Raw genomic sequence first — 17,876 nt, 5'->3', positions numbered from 1 at the left:
ACAAACTGTGAATGGGGGGAATAAACCATGCTGAACCCCAGGAGCCACCGACCAAGTAGAAGCGAAGTTCATTCACCTTCTGGCTGACCTGGGAGTTTCCTATGCTTTTCTCCTTTTGTTTCTGAAGATGTTGATGCCTCACCCCAGAATGTGACCCCACCACGACTTCTTCTACAACCGATGAAAGGGAGAAAAAGTCCAGAGAGCAAGAAGGGCCTGGACAGTTGCCGGATGTCAGGCCACAGCACATCAGGCCGCAGCGGCTCCCCAGGTGCCCCGAATGTGAGCACACCCAAGAGGGCGCTGCCAGCAGGACAAGGTAATCCTCTGGGAGTATGTGGATGCCCCCCCACATTGGCTTGTCTCCAGGGCCACATGCAGCTATGGTGTCTGTGGTCACTGAAAGGGCCGCGGACAGTGTTTACGACGCCATCTGGGGTCACCGGTCACCACTGCGTTCCTGAGCATTGGTGCATGTCTCAGGGTTTGCTGCACCCACATACTCTGTCACACTGCTCTGTCCTTCCCCACTCCTGGCTCAGCCTTTGATGGCAGCTCCTTGCATCCCAGGAGATACCCCTGAGAGACCAGGCACAGCCCACTCTGAGCCGTAACCCAGCCCCAGGGCCTGGGAGCCTACAGACCCTGCCCATAGGAGGAGTCTCCAGACAGGGGCCACCCTCCAGCCTAGGACAGAGCTGGAGGCCCATTCACAGTGAAGCAAGGACCAGGGGTGTCCACGGGAGACAAGGCAGGGCAAGACCAGGCCCTCTGTGACCTGGCCCTGCTCAAGGTGCTTGTCCTTGAGGAGCTGGTGGTCCAGGAGGGAACAGAGGTGCTGACACAGCAGCAATGCAAGGACAGCACCCCGGCAGCTCCCACAGGGTGTGACAAAGAAGCTTGCAGAGCAAAAGTTGCTCAGAGTCCCAGTCACCCCTAAAAACTCCTAGAGAAGGGCCACGCTTGGGACGGACAGATAGAAGGCGGCACAGGCAGCTGCTCCTCCTGGGTGGCAGCCTTGGTGCTCTCTCTCGGATTGAGCACCGGATGATGGGCATGTGTTTGGGGAACAGACTGTGTGAAGAAGAGGGTCTCTGTGACCAGCAGAATCACACTCTGGGCTGTGAGGAGCTCACACTGAGAGGCACATGGGAATGGAGGGTGTCATAGAGGCAGCAGGTGCCACGGCTTGCATCTCACACTCCCTAGGGACAGAAAGCCTGGGTGTTTAAGTCTCTTTCCTCCTCTCTCCCTCTCTCTGTCTGTCTCTCTCTCTCTCTCTCTCTCTCTCTCATTCTCTCTGTCTGTCTCTTTCCCTTTTCCCTCTTTGTCTCTCTCTCCCCCACCCCCAAAGATGCTGTCTTCCCTTAGAAACCATTCCGGGGCTGGAACTTCTCTTTCATCCCCCGTTATACTTGTGTGGCAATGATCCTCTTTTAACATTCATACAAATGAACCAAACTGCCATGTCCGCACCAGGGCATTCCTAGAGGTGGCATGGCCCAGGACAGATCACACCAGCCAGTAATGCACACCTGCTCTTAGACACGCTAATAAAGAGAGGCTCTGACTGGAACAGAATGCCAGGACCGTGGCTCTGACAGGAGGACAGGCTGGATCTTCTGTGTGTGCTGGGTGTGTGCCTGTGTGAGTGAGTGTGCTCACCAACACATGCGTGTCTCTGCTGTGAGAGGTATGTGTGTGCTCATATGTCCATGTGAGGGCATGTGTGTGCATGAGTGTGTGCGTGTCTAGACACGTGATCCTGTGAATATGTATACATGTTCATGTATGTGTGTCATTGTTCATGGAGATGGGGCCTTGGAGATGGGGCGGAAAATGTGGTGTCGGGAGAAATCAATTCAGTCTTAGTCCCTGGTTTCTATTACTGAGTGTCATTTGTCATTCATGGTGAGCCCCTTTGAACATGTGGAGTTTATGTTAATGAGGTGTATTAGGTGGGGCCCCTAGTGGTCTCAGGAGGGGGCCAGTCTCCAGAAAGAACAAGCAATTAGAGGATTCTAGGGATGAAGCCTCCAGCCCCACCCGTCACCTCCAGAAAAGGAGATCAAGCTCATTGAAAAGTGTGGAACAAGAGCTGATGAGCATCTGGGTTGCTGACCACACAGAGGTGCTGGGCGGGTGGCTCACCCAGGAAGGGCACAGGGCAATGCCCACCACCACCCCCACCTCACTATGCGTCTCCCCAGCAGGCTGCTCTTCTGTGTTCTTCATAATGTCCCTTATACTAAACGAGTAAACCTGAACGTTTCCCTGAGTTCCATGAGCCACTACAGCAAATGAATTGAACCCAAGGGGAGGGGATTGTGAGAACCCTAATTACCCAATTTGTAGCCAGTCGTCACAACCTGGGACTTGTAAGTCGGTGTCTTTAGTGGGAGCGATCTTGTGGACTGAGCCCTTAGCCTGTGGGATCTGATGTAATCCCCAGGTAGATAGTGTCAGAGTTGAGCTGACTTACAGGACACCAGCTTGGTGTCTGCTAGAGACCTGCTTGGTGTGGAAAACCCCCAGACATCTGGTCACAGAAGCATTCTGGGTGAGTGCAAGAGTAGAGCAGGGGAAAAAAAACTTTTTTTTTTTGAGTTGGAGTCTCACTATCGCCCAGACTGGAGTGCAGTGGCCGCTTCCGGCCACCACAGCCTCGACCTGCTGGGCTCTGGCGATCCTTCCACCTCAGCCTTCCAAGTAGCTGGAACTACAGGCGCACGCTACCACGCCTGGCTAATTTTTGATTTATTGTAGAGATGAGGTCTCGCCTGCCCAGGCGGGTCTCAAACCCGCGGGCTCAGGCAATCCACTCACCTCAGCCTCCCAAAGGCGCTGGATTACAGACTGAGCCACCGAGCCCGGCAAAAAACATTTTTTACTTTTGCAGTAAGGTTCTAGAAATGCCTTCACTCCTTCCAAGTAGCTAGGGAAACAGCTTCCTCCTCTTGGCCTGCGTCCTGGCGTCACCAGGCCTGTCCAGCATTTGGTCCCCAGGATACGGCTGTACAGGCTGAGTACTGCGCAAGGCATCTGACAGAGAAGCAGGAGTCACCCAGTCCTGCACCACAGGCAAGACTGCTCACTCCTGGAGGAAGAGGTCCCTTTCCTTCTCACAAAGCACCCCTCTCCCCTCCAGCCTAAGCCTGGCCCTGAAGTTCCCAGAGGGGCCATGTTTTCTAGCCTCTTTCTTTTTTTTTGAGTTGGAATCTCACTCTGTCGCCCAGACTGGAGTGCAGTGGCCGCTCCCAGCCACCGCAGCCTCGACCTGCTGGGCTCCAGCAATCCTTCCGCCTCAGCCTTCCAAGTAGCTGGAATTACAAGCATGCACTACCGCCCCCGGCTGATTTTTTGATTTATTGTTTTTTTTTTAATTTATTTCTAGAGATGAGGTCTCGCTGCCCAGGCGGGTCTTGAACCCGCGGGCTCAGGCAATCCACTCACCTCAGCCTCCCAAAGGTGCAGGATTACAGGCTGAGCCACCGAGCCCGGCTGTTTTCTAGCCTCTTTCAAAGGCATGGCCCAGGCAATGGCAGCCCCTCCCTGGGATCCCACCCTGATCTCTGAGGGCAGGGCTTAAACCACCCTGATGTATTGAAGCACAGGAGTAGGGCTCACCCATGCTCTGGCGAGCACCTGAGCTCATGGGCATCCGCGGGCATGTGCCTACCAGGGATGAGGGGATCACGGTTCGGGCTCAGTCTCCCTCGCCTGCTAACACTGCCTGTGCATGTGTTTGTTTTCCAGAATATTCCAAAAACCCCACACTGGGACACTTCTCGCTAGGTTCAGATGGAGAAAAAGTCTACCAGTCCCTCCCAGGGCCTACCCAGAGCAAGGTGCTTCCATTGGCTGCAGGTAAGATAACACGTTCCAGGGCAGCCTTGTTTTCAGAGGGGAAGATTTTACCTGGAGCTTCCAAATTTTCCCAGCAGCAGAGACATCATTAAAAACAGACGCGAGTCAGCCAGGTTCCCCCCTTGCTGACACAGAGGCGCTTCTGTGGCTCAGACACAATAGCCCAATGTTCACATGACAAGTTGACTCTTGCTTGGGCATCCAGAGAGAGGAGTTCCAGTGGGATGATGGCTGGGAAGAGGTCTGTGGGCCACGCGGAGGCTGATGAGATGATAAAGTCCTCCTGGTATTCGCCCAAGCCAAACACGGCCTTTCTCCTCTTCCCACCCCCCTTCAGAGGTGGAGGCGGCTAATTGGTCACCCAGTCAGGTGGCCTTGTTCTGAGTGTTGCTTCATCATGTGAGTCATCTGGCTCCTGACAGATAGCAAGGCCGCTTCCAAAACCCTCTGGCACATTCACTTTTTGGGAAAGAGACGCTGGCTCTGGGCAAGAACCATTTTGCAAAGGAATAAAGCAATGAAGTCAGAGGGTAATGAGCGTTCGCCACCCAGAAACCACCACGATGTGTACGCAGTCCCTCCACAAGCAGGCCCTTGGCAGGGATGTAAGGCTGCACTCACCTGGTGGGCTCTGTCCCGACAGGCTTAACCAAACCAGCATGGAGCCAGAGCCAGGATGTTTGAGTAGCTCTGGCCTGTCCTCTAATTTCTAGGTGGCTCTAGGTCAGTCCCCCATCCTCCCTGTACCCAAGGTCCCTCAACCAAAGTGAAAGAACCAACTCCCCCACTGAGACATTCCTTGACTATTGCTGCTTTTTCCAACTTGTGTCTGCTGCTGTTGGAGTAGCCACCTAGAATACGGATTTCCAGAAAGCAGGATGTGTTTGGTTCCACATTCAGCATCAAAGAACTTCCATCACCACTTGGTTTATGCCGTGATATGAGTATAAAAATATCTTGCTTCTGAACTGGCGGAAGCAGGGGTTAGACAGGTGGAGGCCACTGTCAGCAGGACACAGCGGGCACAACAGCGGGTACAGCAGCTGAAAAGCAAATGTGATTCTATTTACCTGCTGCACGTTTGTCCCCTGTTCCAGGAGAAATTGTTCCCCTTTTGGGAGAACAAAAACCAAGAGCAGAAAGGGACATATTTAGGCTTGAAGTTTGTTGTCACCATTGTCCATAGGATGCTTCAGTTGTTTCAGTACCCTGGGTACCAAGCATGGTCCCTGACAAATCCATGGCAGGTTCACAATGAATGTTTATTGGAAAAATTTGAAAACCTTTCAGTAATTTCCACATGAGACAGAGAGAGAGGTGAGACCTACCCTGCTGAAGACTTGCCTGCCATCTTGTCCAGTCCCATGGACGATACATTTCCTCCTGCTTGCCTCTCAAATCCTAAGGCATTCACTGTGTGCTTGTTGAATGAATGAATGAATCACTGTTAGTCAGTCATTGGCCTCTCGGGGCTTTTCCCCATGGACAGTTGGTTGACCTTCCATCTTGATGGTGCTGGATGAGACCCGGAAGATAGGGAAGGATGTAGAGCAGGTCTAGCTTTCCAAGAGTCCATATTCATGGCGAAGCGTGTTTTGTTTTGTTTTGTTGAGTCAGAATCTCACTCTGTCACCCAGGCTGGAGTGCAGTGGCACACTCACAGCCAGTGCAGCCTCGACTTGCTGGGCTCAGGCGATCCTTCCACCTCAGTTTTCGAGGCAACTGGGACTATAAGTGCGCACCACCACACCTGGTCAATTTTAAAAATTTGTTGTAGAGACAAGGTCTCACCAAGTTGCCCAGGTTGGTCTCAAAGCCCTGGGCTCAGGCAATCTTCTTGCCTCGGCCTCCCAAAGCGCTGGGATTACAGGCATGGGCCACTGCGCCCAGTGGAAAGGGTTTTATGGTTTTTGTTGTTTTGTTTTGTTTTGTTTTTTGGTTTGGTTTGAGCAGCAGTATACTAAAAATCTTTTTCCTCTTGCAAGGGAATTGCTTCAATCACACCAAACTCCTTGCAGCTCAGCTGGCTCAAACCTTCATGATCACCATCTCCACCCCCTCCTGCTGGCTCCTCCCCAACCAATTCCAAGCCTTCCCTTGCTCATCTCTGTAACAACGGGCCCCGACATTCAGTCTTCATTCTTTTCCCTCCAAGCATTGGCCCAAGTTGCCCTAAAATATTTAGAAGAGCTTCTTGTTCATCTTTCCTGGGACATTTTCCTTCCTAAATCCACCCCCACTGCCCACAGCTGCCTAGATACAGCCTCAGCCTCTCCTGTCTCTCTCAGCCCCACTCTTGTGGTTATTGTACATCTCCATCTGTTTTCTGTTAGCTCCCAATCCAGTGCATGAGTCCTAGAGAACGTCTTCTCTCTAGCACATGCACAAGAAATGCTTGTTGATTGAATATCCCAGGTGCTGCAAAGCACAAAGTCAAGTTCTTTGGGGAGCATAGTTTTGTTTTTGTTTTAAATAAAAAAACAACTCTTGAGTAAAGGAAGGAATATGATCTATCTGATCTTTCTGAGACTTTCAGACTCAACAATTATTTGGAAATAAATTCTTAGGCAATTAGATCATATCTTGCTTCAGACCTCATAGAGAAATGAATATAAACCTTCAGAAGAAAATAAAAAAGATGTGAAGACTAGAGCTGGAGTTTGACCCTGACGGTCATGTTGGGATATTGCAACATTTAGAAAATTGAAAGACTTACGAAAGGAAAAGTTAACTTGGAAGGATACAAGTCAAAATGATGGATACGCTCTCTGAATCACTTACCCTTGATTCAAAAATCCTTCATCTATCCTCCTAGTCACTATGCCAGCAATAGAAGTTTTCTCTCAGAAGTTCTTTTATTCAGAAGTTTGTTTTGCAAGAAGTTCAAGGATATTATGCCAACGATACCGGTTAGAGCTTCAAGTTGCATGTCAATTTAAATTCCTGGTCTCTTTCAGAGTTTCTAAATAGTGTTTGTTCTTGTCCTAAATGAATTTTTATCCCTAAAATCTTTCTTGGCTTCTTGGTCATTTAATTAGCATCCTTTCTCCTTACAACTCTTTCTTGATGTCTGGTTTTAAAATAAGTCTACAAATTCTTGGCCACCTCTCCCTTCAAAAGGGAGAAGCTAACTCTCCTCACCTTGAGTATGAGCTGGATAAAGTGGCTCACCTGTAACAGACAGAGAAGGGGTGGTGTGCGACTCCCGAGACTGAGTCATAAAAAGCACTATGGCTTCCTTCTCTCTCTCTCTCTCTCCCCGCCCCCCCCAACTCACTCTGGAGAAAACCACCTACCATGCCTGTCATGAGGCCCCTCAAGCAGCCCAGTGGCAAGCGGTCCATGTGGCAAGGAACTAAAGACTCTGCCAACGCCAGAGGGAATTTTCCAGGCCTGTGAGCAAGCTGCCTCGTGGGGAGGTTCCCAGCCCCAGTCAAGTCTTCAGATGACTGCATACCTGGCTGGCACTGTGACCTCATGAGAGCCTGCACCAGATCCACACACCGTGGCCATCCCCAGATTCCCACAGGAGCTGTATGAGACAGAACACGAGTGCGTTACTTGAAGTCACTAGGTTTAGGGGCGATTTGTTCTGCAGGAATAGATAACTATTATGCTTGGTGTCATTTCCTGATGGCCTGTGATTGGTAAGCAGAAAAATAAAGGGTCCAAGAATATCTCAGCTGGTCTCAAAACACTGATTATTTGGAGCAAACATATGCTAAGTGGTGATAAGTTGGTGGTGGGGCCCCACAGGTAAAAGAATCCTTCCATGTTGGTGGGATATTTGGCAAGGTATGATTTTCCTTGAGTAGTGTATCTCTTAGTAGCTGTTACCTCTGTGACAATGCCTGGAGATTTAAAAGAGAATTTTGTTAAATGAGGCCACATGAGGAAGAAGAAAAATCTCTGCTCTTATTCCCGGCTCTACCACTCAGAATTTCTGTGCTCGTGTACAAATAACTGCTCTGCTTTGGACTTCAGCTTCTGCCGATGTCCCGTAAAGCACCAATTCCTCAGAAGGTTAACAGGCATAACATAGAAAAGGAAAGGCTCTAGGGCTAAACACATTTGGAGACTTGGACTTTGGGACTAAAGTCAAACAGTACACTACTGCAGGACTTCATAGAATCTCTAATACAAATCTGACAATTAAGTTCACGAACTCATCCTAGAAAAAGTTCTACACATTTCATTGCTGAATATCACTATGTCACCTTCAAAGTACTCCCCTTGGGAAGCTATGCACTAATGCCAGCACCTAGTCCACCTGTCAAGCAATTTTGGAACTCTTTTTCTGGAATGGTCATCAGAGCTATTGTTGCATTAACCTTGAAGTCCTGGATGTCATAAAAAAAAGTCTTCCTTTATCTTTGGGTAAAGAAAAAGTCATTGCAGGCCAGATCTGGTGAGTAGGGAGGGTGTTCCAATATAGTTATTTGTTTACTGGCTAAAAACTCCCTCACAGACAGTGCTGTGTGAGCTGGTACATTGTCGTGATGCAAGAACTCCTTCAGGACCATTTTTGTACACATCTTTCTCATGGCAAAATTTCATTTAAGAGTTTCCTGTTTCTAGACTGATGTTTATTTAGTCTATGTTCCTCCCAGTCAGCTGTCGATTTTGACTCACAGTTAAATGATATTTTTGCAATGTTTTTGTCAGTTCTGCCTGTTACTGGCCATCCTGACCTCTCTTCAACAGTGATGCTTTCTCTCTCCTCAGAACAACGTTTAATCCATTTGTACACTGCTGTTTTCTTCATGGCATTATCCCCATAAACTGGGACTAACATGTTCCTGATTTCACTTCCACTCTTACCCAGTTTAACAAGAAATTTAATGTTTATGTTGCTCTAATTCAAGCTCTGATATTCTCGTGACAATACACAAAAACGTGCAACAACTATAACAGATGCCACTCAGCAAGACACCACCACATGTCTACCGACAAAGCTGTGAGACACTGATATACCCAGGTTATGAAACCTTACTGAGTTGTTTGTACAGTGCTGCCAACGTTAGCACACGGTAGCAAGTTTGCAGACTTGTCAGACCTCGTCTGCTGATGTGAACCATGTTCCTCGAGACCAGATATGCACTGTCTCCCTAACTTATTTGACCACTAAATACTTTTGTTTTTAGTAGAGCATTTGTGTGGATCTAAATAGTTTTCAGAACACACTTTGGAAAATGCTAAACTGGTAGTTTCTAAGGCTCCTCTAACACTGTGTGTTTCTAAATATGCCCCTTTCCCCAGGAGACTCTCTCAGGGAGGCAGTTCTGTCGTCTAAATCCTGAAACAGACTCTCAGATATTCCATAATTCATGACTGTCCTTATTTTTATTCTCCAAGCATAAATTCCAAGCCATTGGGTCCGCCCACCTACCTCTGGACTCCTACGTAAAAAAGAAATCAATGTTTTAGAGTCTCTTTCAGCAACTTACCTTGTGCCTTCACAGAATGCAACCACGATGATGTCCGCCAACCTGCTTCACATTGCTTTGTGAAAATCAAACTGGATCGTTTGCACTCCACCTTGTAAAGTATTAAGCAAATTCCAAGATGAAATATCATCAGACCTATAAGAGAGCAGGCCTGTTCACACACGTGACTGACTCCTTGAGCACAATGTACTCACATACCTGTCATGCACCAGGGAGACCACCCTGCCATGACTTCTCATCCCATCATCCCAATAGTCTGGGGAGTGAGCATTTTCATCCGCACATCACAGGTGAGGACACAGGCACACAGAGTGTTCCCTTCCCAGGCCCGGCTGTCCCAGAGGCTGAGTCTCCGCACCAGCTCCCGAGGCTCCACGCCAGATACCACGGTCACAGCCCCCGAGGACCTCACAGGCCATGTGGAGGACAGACTCACCCACAGCCACAAAGCAGGATGGAGCCAGGGCCCACAGAGAGGCCTGAGAACATGACTCGGGTGTTTAAGAAAGCAGCAACTCATCCCAGCCCGGGATACAGGAAGGGCTCTTGCAGAGGAACCCCCATCACAATGACTTTTGAGAAGTTAGTAGAAGTGGGTACATGGGGGGGGGCGGCCAGCTGAGGGACCAGCACAGACAGAGACAAAGAGACAGCAACACGGAGGATGCGGGAAGTGAGAAGTAGCTGGCAAAGGGACTTCCTGCAGGGAAGAGAGGGAGACCCGTGTCCCAGGAGGAGCTGAGAGGCTATTCTCGGGCCACGAGGAGTCTCAGATGTTTTGAGGAGGGACATAACGCAGCCCCACAGGCAAGTCCACGCAAAGGGACAGGGAGGAGCAAGGTGGCGAGCTCAGGCAACTGTGAAATTACGGCTGACGGGGGCCCAAGCGGAAGGTGGCCGGCAGACCACCCAGCAAGGGAGGGTCCCCAGGGCCGTGGCCTGGAAGTGGTGTCTCAACCAGACTCTGAAATCTGAGCAGCCAGTGACAGCCCATGGGTAGGACGCTCACCTCTGATCTTCTACCAGATTCTCTTTATTCTGTTTTTACTTTCTGATTACGTCGGAAGGGGTTGTGTGTGTGTCTCACATATTATAATTAAAATGAAATAACAGGGCCCCAAAGTCTGCGCCATCTCCGCAGCAGCACACACTGGGCCATAGCACCAGTGGCCTCCCTCGTGGCAAGTCACACTCCCACCAGCATACATGAAAAATAGCGTCTTGCCAGGCATGATGGCTCACACCTGTAATCCCAGCACTTTGGTAGGTCAAGATGGGAGGATGGCTTGAGCCCAAGGGTTCACCAGCCTGGGTAACACAGTGAGACCTCATCAAAAATAAAAATAATTAGCCAGGCATGGTGGCACACACTTGTAGTCCCAGCTACTCAGGAGGCTAAGATGGGAGGATCTCCTGAGCCTAGGAGTTCGAGGCTGCAGTGAGCCATGATTTTGCCACTGCAATCCAGCCCGGGCAACAGAGTGAGACCCTAACTCAAAAAAAAGAGAAAACGGTCCCAGTGCCATGTGCCCCTTGGTTTGTCAGTCATGCAGGGGGCTGTTTTCTGGCTACAGGATGTGTCAGGCTTCCTAGCAGACAACTGTAGTAAATAACAAGTTCTGAGAAAAACCTGATTACAAATTCCTCAGGGCTCCGAGGCCAAGGACAGGGCAGCAGCAGGGACAAAGTGTGTGTGTGACCCTCCCATGCCCTCTCACCCTTCCTTTTGAGGTTTCTCTTTCATGGCTGTGTTAGCCTCTTTTTCCCTTTCAACCACCGACCACTCAATTCTTTGAGGGAAAATTAACATTCATTATGCAATTTATCTCTCTCCTTTTAATCCAGAGTGTCTGTCTCCAAGGTCCCTGCTCAATAATTAATGTTTGTTCTCATTTCCCATTCTCCAGAGCATCCGTTCCCGAACTGTAGGGTCAACAATTAACACTAATTAGGGCTGCTTCTCTCTCCAGTGTTAGTTCTCAGAGTCCCAAGCTGTCTGCTTGGCCCTCATCAGGGGCGCACACGTGGCCGCGTGTGCGTGGCTGGGATGGAAGGGCACGGCGAGGCGGGTGGGCCCTCTCGAGCCCCATCGCTGTTTAGCGAGTCAATAAAACCCACACATTTCTTTTTGGTAACCTTCCCGGTATGTTTGTTATCAGTAATGAGACAAAGAAGCAAAAAACAAATAAACAGAAGTACTTGGAAGTCAGTAGTTCGGGGGGTAGCTGGACTAGAAGATCTCTGAATTCTAGGATTCCCTGTGAATTTCTTCTCTGTTTCTATCTCCTTGATATCTCACATGTCTGACTCTCTCTCTCTCTCTCTCTCTCTCTCTCTCTCTCTCTCTCTCTCTCTCTCTCTCTCTCTCTCTCTCTCCCCCCCTGCCTCCCCCACCTCAAACACACACACACCTCCCAAACTTTCCTTTCAAACCCATTTTTCCTTCATCTAGGACCCGCTCAACTGACCTCTTTGCTGTGTGCTACCTCTCCCTTAACTGTCTTTCTCAAGTGTGTCATCCTAATCCTCATCAGCCATTACAACAGCTTCGTTTCATTCATTTTCACTTTGACTGACAAGGACAGCTAGAAGAACGATTCTCACCCCAGATGACTCTAACAGATTGAAAAACAAACGCATCAGGGGCTGTGAAAAAGCCTGTCTGTCTCTCTGGCTGGAATCAGATGGGCTTGAATCCCTCCCGCTTCGCCTGGTGCAAAACTGGGCTCTGTGCTACAGCTGGAGACGGGCTTGTCTGCCATCCACGGCCAGCACACCGAGGCACAGCTGCTGTTCAAATCTGGGCATCTGTGGTGTGTGCCAGACTTTAACTGTTTCCTGCTCCGGCTCTGTCAGAAGTTCACCTCTCAGAGTCCTAGCATCATGGACCCTGCAGGTTTTCACCTCTAAATGTCGCAGATAAAAACATGACTTTCCTCAATGCTTTTCAAGTCCTCAATGAGCCTTCTGTGGATTTTCAAACCATCCAATTCATCACAAGGCTCAAATACCAAGGCCCCCACTTCAGGTCTGCCGTTGTCTTAGGGTAAGGAAGAGCTATTTTTCCAGATCTTTTTCCACTCTCAGGTAAAATCCCTTCTTGTTTTTCAGCCTCTGAATTCGTCAACCTGAACATCCACCCTGAAGAGGAAGAGTCTGGCAGTTGGCATCTCCTACAAGGTAGGCTTTTCCCCTAGAAAGTCACCTCTGCTTCTCACACCATTTGACTTCCTGTCATATTATTTCATATCTAACCCCAGATGCATGCAACTTCTCCCCAGTAAGTAGAAGAGAGAATTTGTTTCTTGGAAAGCTGAGAAACGTGGTGTTTTCTTGAGACCCAGGTGAGCAGTCCTGGGGTCCGAGTGCAAGTCTCAGGGACAGAGAGAAGTCGGAGCCAGCCAAGCACTTGCACCTAGCTGACCCAGGAAGGATCACTTGCAGGGATGTCCTATGTGTTCCACAGGTTGTACACTGCACAACTCCTGAGATGATGAGGTGATGTCCCCCTAGAACTGTGCACAACTCAGCCTGCACAACTGCCAGCCGGGGGCACTGGGTGGGGGTACCTACCTGGAAGAGACTCAGCCTTGCATTTTAAATGGAGAACTGAGGCTGGCCCCGCCTCTCCCAAGATTCTTCTTCTGTTTCATGCCCTGTGGAGAGATCTGCGAACACTGGGAGTGTGGGTTGACCTTGAGCTCACCCTCCACCTGTAGACATGGCAGCTTCTGCTTCAGACCAGGGAAAAGATGGTGACCTGGGACATTCCCCCTCTCCTGGAAGTGGGCTTTGACCAACAGGGAAGTGTGTATGGCCTCCCTTGCTGCTTGTTTGGGGGAAGGTAGGGTGAACCCTGCATGTGGACCAGGCTGCTATGCCCAGCAGGAAGCCACCCTGGAGCCCCGCTGGGGGAGGACACTGTTTCTGCCAGAGATTGCAAAACAAGGAGAGAAGGCCTGTCGGGTTCTTCCAGTCTCAAAGTCTATAGGCAGAGAAATCCCTGGGAGTCTGGCCCTCTATGCTTCCTTCTGTCTTGGTCTATTCTGCATTGCTATGAGGGATTACCTGAGGCCAGATCATTTATAAAGAGGTTTATTTAGCTCACAGTTCTGCACTGCGTGTGCATCTGCTCCCAGTGAAGCCTCAGGAAGCTTACAGTCATGGCGGAAGATGGAGAGGAAACCAGCATGTCACATGGCAAAGAGCGGAAGCCAGAGAGAGAGGAGGTGCCAGGCTCTTTGGACAACCAGCTGTGGTGCTGTTATAACAGAGTGGGAACTCAATATTACCATGAGAACGGCACCGAGTCATGTATGAGGGACCTACTCCCATGAACCACACACCTCCCACCAGGCCCCTCCTCCAGCCCTGGGGATCACATTTCAGCATGAGATTTGAGGGGACAGTCATCCAAACTCTGTCACCAACCTTGCCATCTGCCTTGGGCAGACATCCTGAGTTTCATTGTCAGTGCTGCTCATTCTCACACGTTGGTCAGACCTGACCCCTTAACTAGGAGCCCAGCAGGGAAGGCGTTGGCAGTGGTGGTGGCTGCTCCCAACGTTACATAGCTCTGATATGCCAGGCATCATGCCAAGGGCCTTGCATTCATGATTTCACTTCATCCTCATAGCAATAATATAAGATAAATCCTATTATTGAGGCTGGGCCTGGTGGCTTACTCCTGTAATCCCAGCACTTTGAGAGGCCGAGATAGGAGGATTGGTTGAGCCCGGGAACATAGCAAGACCTCATCTCTACAAAAAATCCAAAAACAAAAAAAAGAGAGAGATTAACTGGATGTGGTGGTACATGCCTGTAGTCCCAGCTACTCAGGAGGCTGGGGCAGAAGGATCGTCTGAGGTCCAGGAGGTCAAAGCTGCGATGAACCATGATGGTGCCACTGCCCTCCAGCCTGGATGACAAAGTGAGACTCCCGACTCATACAAACATATGAGTTCATTTTTCATCTGGGACAATGTGGCTTAGAGCAGTTAAGTGATTTGCCCAAGGTCACACCAAGTGGTGACATGAGAATCTGAACCCTAGAAACATGCATTTTCACCATTATACATGGTTAGTAGTGGTGCATTTCTACCTGACAATATCCGAAGTCTCTGACTCTAGGAAATCTCTGACTCAGTAATGACCCACACACACTATTGGCTTCTGTCAGACACCATTTCCCCTCTAGTCCCCCTTACATCAGATGCTGTTTTGTGGGTAACACTGAACACAATTTGCAACTTTTAGAGATATTATAGGGAGAAAAGGAGAAGTTGGGAAAAGTGACAGTTTGGGATAACCAAAGTCTTGATACAAATTTTTGAGCAAGATAGGCCTGTTTGCAGGGAAGTTCTCTAGACCAAAATGTTCCTCCTAATATACCCTAAAATGTTTCAATTTCAATTCATTCTAGTATTAATATCTCACCAATAAAAAATCTGCTTTGGATTAAGAAGCATTCTCTTAAAATGCTGATACCTCTAAGAGGCTAGTAGTCCATCACACTTCAGTAAAAGTGTATTTAATTGGAAAGCTGTCCTCTTGTAAACTAGCTGAGAACAGCTGCTCTGTAGGGCTAAGAATCCTGATAGAGGTGGAAACAGAGGTGAGCAATTTGGAAGTAGGGTTTTAAGGGTTGAAACATACCTGACCGGTGGAGTGCTCAGGCAACCTTGGATGAACAGAAGAACATTAGCTGCATGGAGAAAGGGGCTTCAGAAGGAGAAGGGTATCAATTGCAGCACGGCCCCATGGCATGCTCTGGGTCCAGGGAGGGAAGGAAAATGCTGATTCCTGTCTCCTGTCTATTCATGGTAACTAAAAGGCCTTGGACTAACACAAATCTCCTTCTTATTTCCAAGTTTCAGAGCATGCTGTTCCCTCTTTCTGGAGCACAGTTTCTCATCTCCTTCTATCCACCTTTTTTTTTTTTGATGGGGAGTCTGGGTCTTACTCTGTCTACCCAATCTGGATTGTAAGGGCACAATCACAGCCCACCACAGCCTCAGCCTCCTGGGCTCAGGCAAGTCTCCCACCTCAGCCTCCTGCATAGCTGGGCCATCACACCTGACTAATTTTTTGATTTTTTTATAGAGATGAGGGTCTTGCTATGTTGCTCAGGCTGGTCTCAAGCCCCTGGGCTCAAGTGATCCTCCCACCTCAGCCTCCCAAAGTGCTGGGGTTATAGGCGTGAACTATAACCTTGTCTCTACAGAAACTAAAAAACAATAAGCCGGGCATGGTGGCACGTGCCTGTAGTCCCAGCTACTTGAGAGACTGAGGAGGAAGAATCACCTGGTTGAGGCTGCAGTGAGCCTGGGTGACAGAGCAAGAGCCCAACTCAAAAAAAAAAAGAAAAAGAAAAAGAGTTCAGCTGCAATACGTGTTAAACAGGCTTTGTTTCAGGTTGACTCAAGAGTCTAATCACACAGAACACAGTCCCTGCATGAAAATAATGAATAACAGCCCCTGAAGAAGCATAAAATGCCTCTCCCAGGGACCTTATGTGGTCCCTTGACTTGCTCAATGACCTTAACAAGAAACTCTTCCATCTCTTTGTGCCCTGTAGTTCCCATTTGTTGTTACAGACATAGAACATGATTCTGAAAGTACCTGATACCTCCTGGATTGAGTTCAAAGACCAACTCAAAACATCTCATCGTTGGAACGCCTATAGAGCTTTCACAGCTGTGGAGGGTTTTGTTTTGCTTTGGTCATTTAGTTTTCTGTTTGTTTTGTTTTGTTTTGAGTTGGGGGTCTCACTCTGTTGCCCAGGCTGTAGTGCAGTGGCATAATCATGGCTCATCACAGCCTTGACCTCCTGGGCTCAGGTGATCCTTCTATCTCAGCCTCCTGAGTAGCTGGAACTACAGGCACATGCCACCATGCCCAGCTTATTTTTTTTAGTTTCTGTGAGACAAGATCTCACTATGGTACCCAGGCTGGTCTCAAACTCCTGGGCTTGCGCTATCCTCCCGCCTTAGCCTCCCAAAGTGCCAGGCACGTATGAGCCTCAGCACCTGGTCTGGTTATTTAGTTCTAATAAATATTTTCAGATAAAAGTGGTAGAATTCTAACCACTGGACCACCAGGGACATGAGGTCAAGGTTGTGGTGATCGTGCCACTGCACTCCAGCCTGAGTCATAGAATGAGACCCCACCTCAAAAAAAAAAATGATAGAATTCTAAAAATTGTATAGATAATGAACTTTAGGTATTTGTGGACTTGAAGTTTGGTTTCGACTATTTGAAATGACCTGAAAAGTCAGGGCCACACACAATTGTCATTTCACAGAGGCATGAGGTCAAATCATGGCATTGCAAAGCTGGGAGACAGACGACCACCCACTAGGTGCGTGGGTGACGCTCTCCAGCCTCCCAGCTCCTAATCCCAGGTTCGTGGTCTATACTCACTCTGACGTCTGCAGTCACTCTTGGCCGTTACTTTTTAAACATGGGAATAGTGATTTTTTTTTTTTTTTTTTTTGGTTTCTGTCATCCAGGCTGGAATGTGGTGGCATGACCACGGCTACCACAGCTTCGACCTGCTGAGCTCAGGCAATCCTTCCACCTCAGTCTTCCAAGTAGCTGGACTCACAGGTGCATACCACCACACCCAGCTAATTTTTAAAAAATTTATTGTAGAGATGAGGTCTCAGCGTGTTGCTCAGACTAGTCTTGAACCTCTGGGCTCAGGCAGTCATCTCACCTCAGTCTCCCAAAGTGCTGGGATTACAGGCGTGAGTCACCGTGCCCGGTCAATTTTTTAACACATGCATTTTTTAAATGGTCCCAGAAAGAAGGCCAGAACTAGTGATGGAAGTAGCAGAATGCGGAGTGGTCTAACAATGTGATGGTTGTCTGCCAAAAAAAAAAAAATAGTTTCATAAATCACTCTAATTCTTTCTTTATAGGTTCATTAGGAGTCTGAAGAACTCCCCCTCTTTTTTCAATTCTCTTTCGGTTTTATTGGGTACGTGAAATACACTAGGGTCATTCACACATCTAAGGATTCCTGAAATGCTCAGAATGGGTCTCTCCCAAGTCGCCAGGACACGTTGTTCACTGAAGGCCTGACACTCGGGAGGGATTAGGCCATGCAGGGAGGCAGCACTTAGCACAGCGCATTTTAAGGCAGGTATGAATTTTCAGATTGTGTGTGTGTGTGTGTGTGTGTGTGTGTGTGTGTGTGTGTCTGAGTTATATTTCTCAACCTATATTAAAGTTTAGAATATTAATTTTTCTTCTGTCAGGGTGATCAAAAAAGTATAACTTTCATTAACCAGTAATTCATAAATACTGTTTTCTGCTTCATCACCTTCAGACACCTGTGTTATCTTTTCATCAAAACAACAAGAAAGAGCTGAGTATGGTGGCTCACGCCTGTAAGTTCAACACTTTGGGAGGTGGAGGCCAGAGTATTGCCTGAGCCTAAGGGTTTAAGACCTGCCTGGGTAATTTGGTGAGACCTTGCCTCTACAATAAATAAATTTTTTTAAAAATTAGCCAGGTGAGCCGGGCTCGGTGGCTCAGCCTGTAATCCCGCGCCTTTGG

General features: G+C 48.6%; 1 protein-coding gene across 1 annotated transcript in view; it reads left to right on the top strand.

The window, feature by feature from the left end:
- Positions 1-17,876, top strand: part of KIAA2012 (KIAA2012 ortholog) — a 120,359-nt gene that overhangs the window by 34,721 nt on the left and 67,762 nt on the right. The window contains 3 exon segments of the mRNA XM_021716118.1: positions 128-319; positions 3,757-3,867; positions 12,426-12,494. Coding sequence (XP_021571793.1) covers positions 128-319; positions 3,757-3,867; positions 12,426-12,494 — 372 coding nt within the window.

The sequence above is a fragment of the Carlito syrichta genome, unplaced genomic scaffold, assembly GCF_000164805.1.
Source record: "Carlito syrichta isolate Samal-C Ts95f unplaced genomic scaffold, Tarsius_syrichta-2.0.1 Scaffold308186, whole genome shotgun sequence".
NCBI lineage: Eukaryota > Metazoa > Chordata > Mammalia > Primates > Tarsiidae > Carlito > Carlito syrichta.
This window is presented reverse-complemented; position numbering and strand designations above follow the sequence as displayed.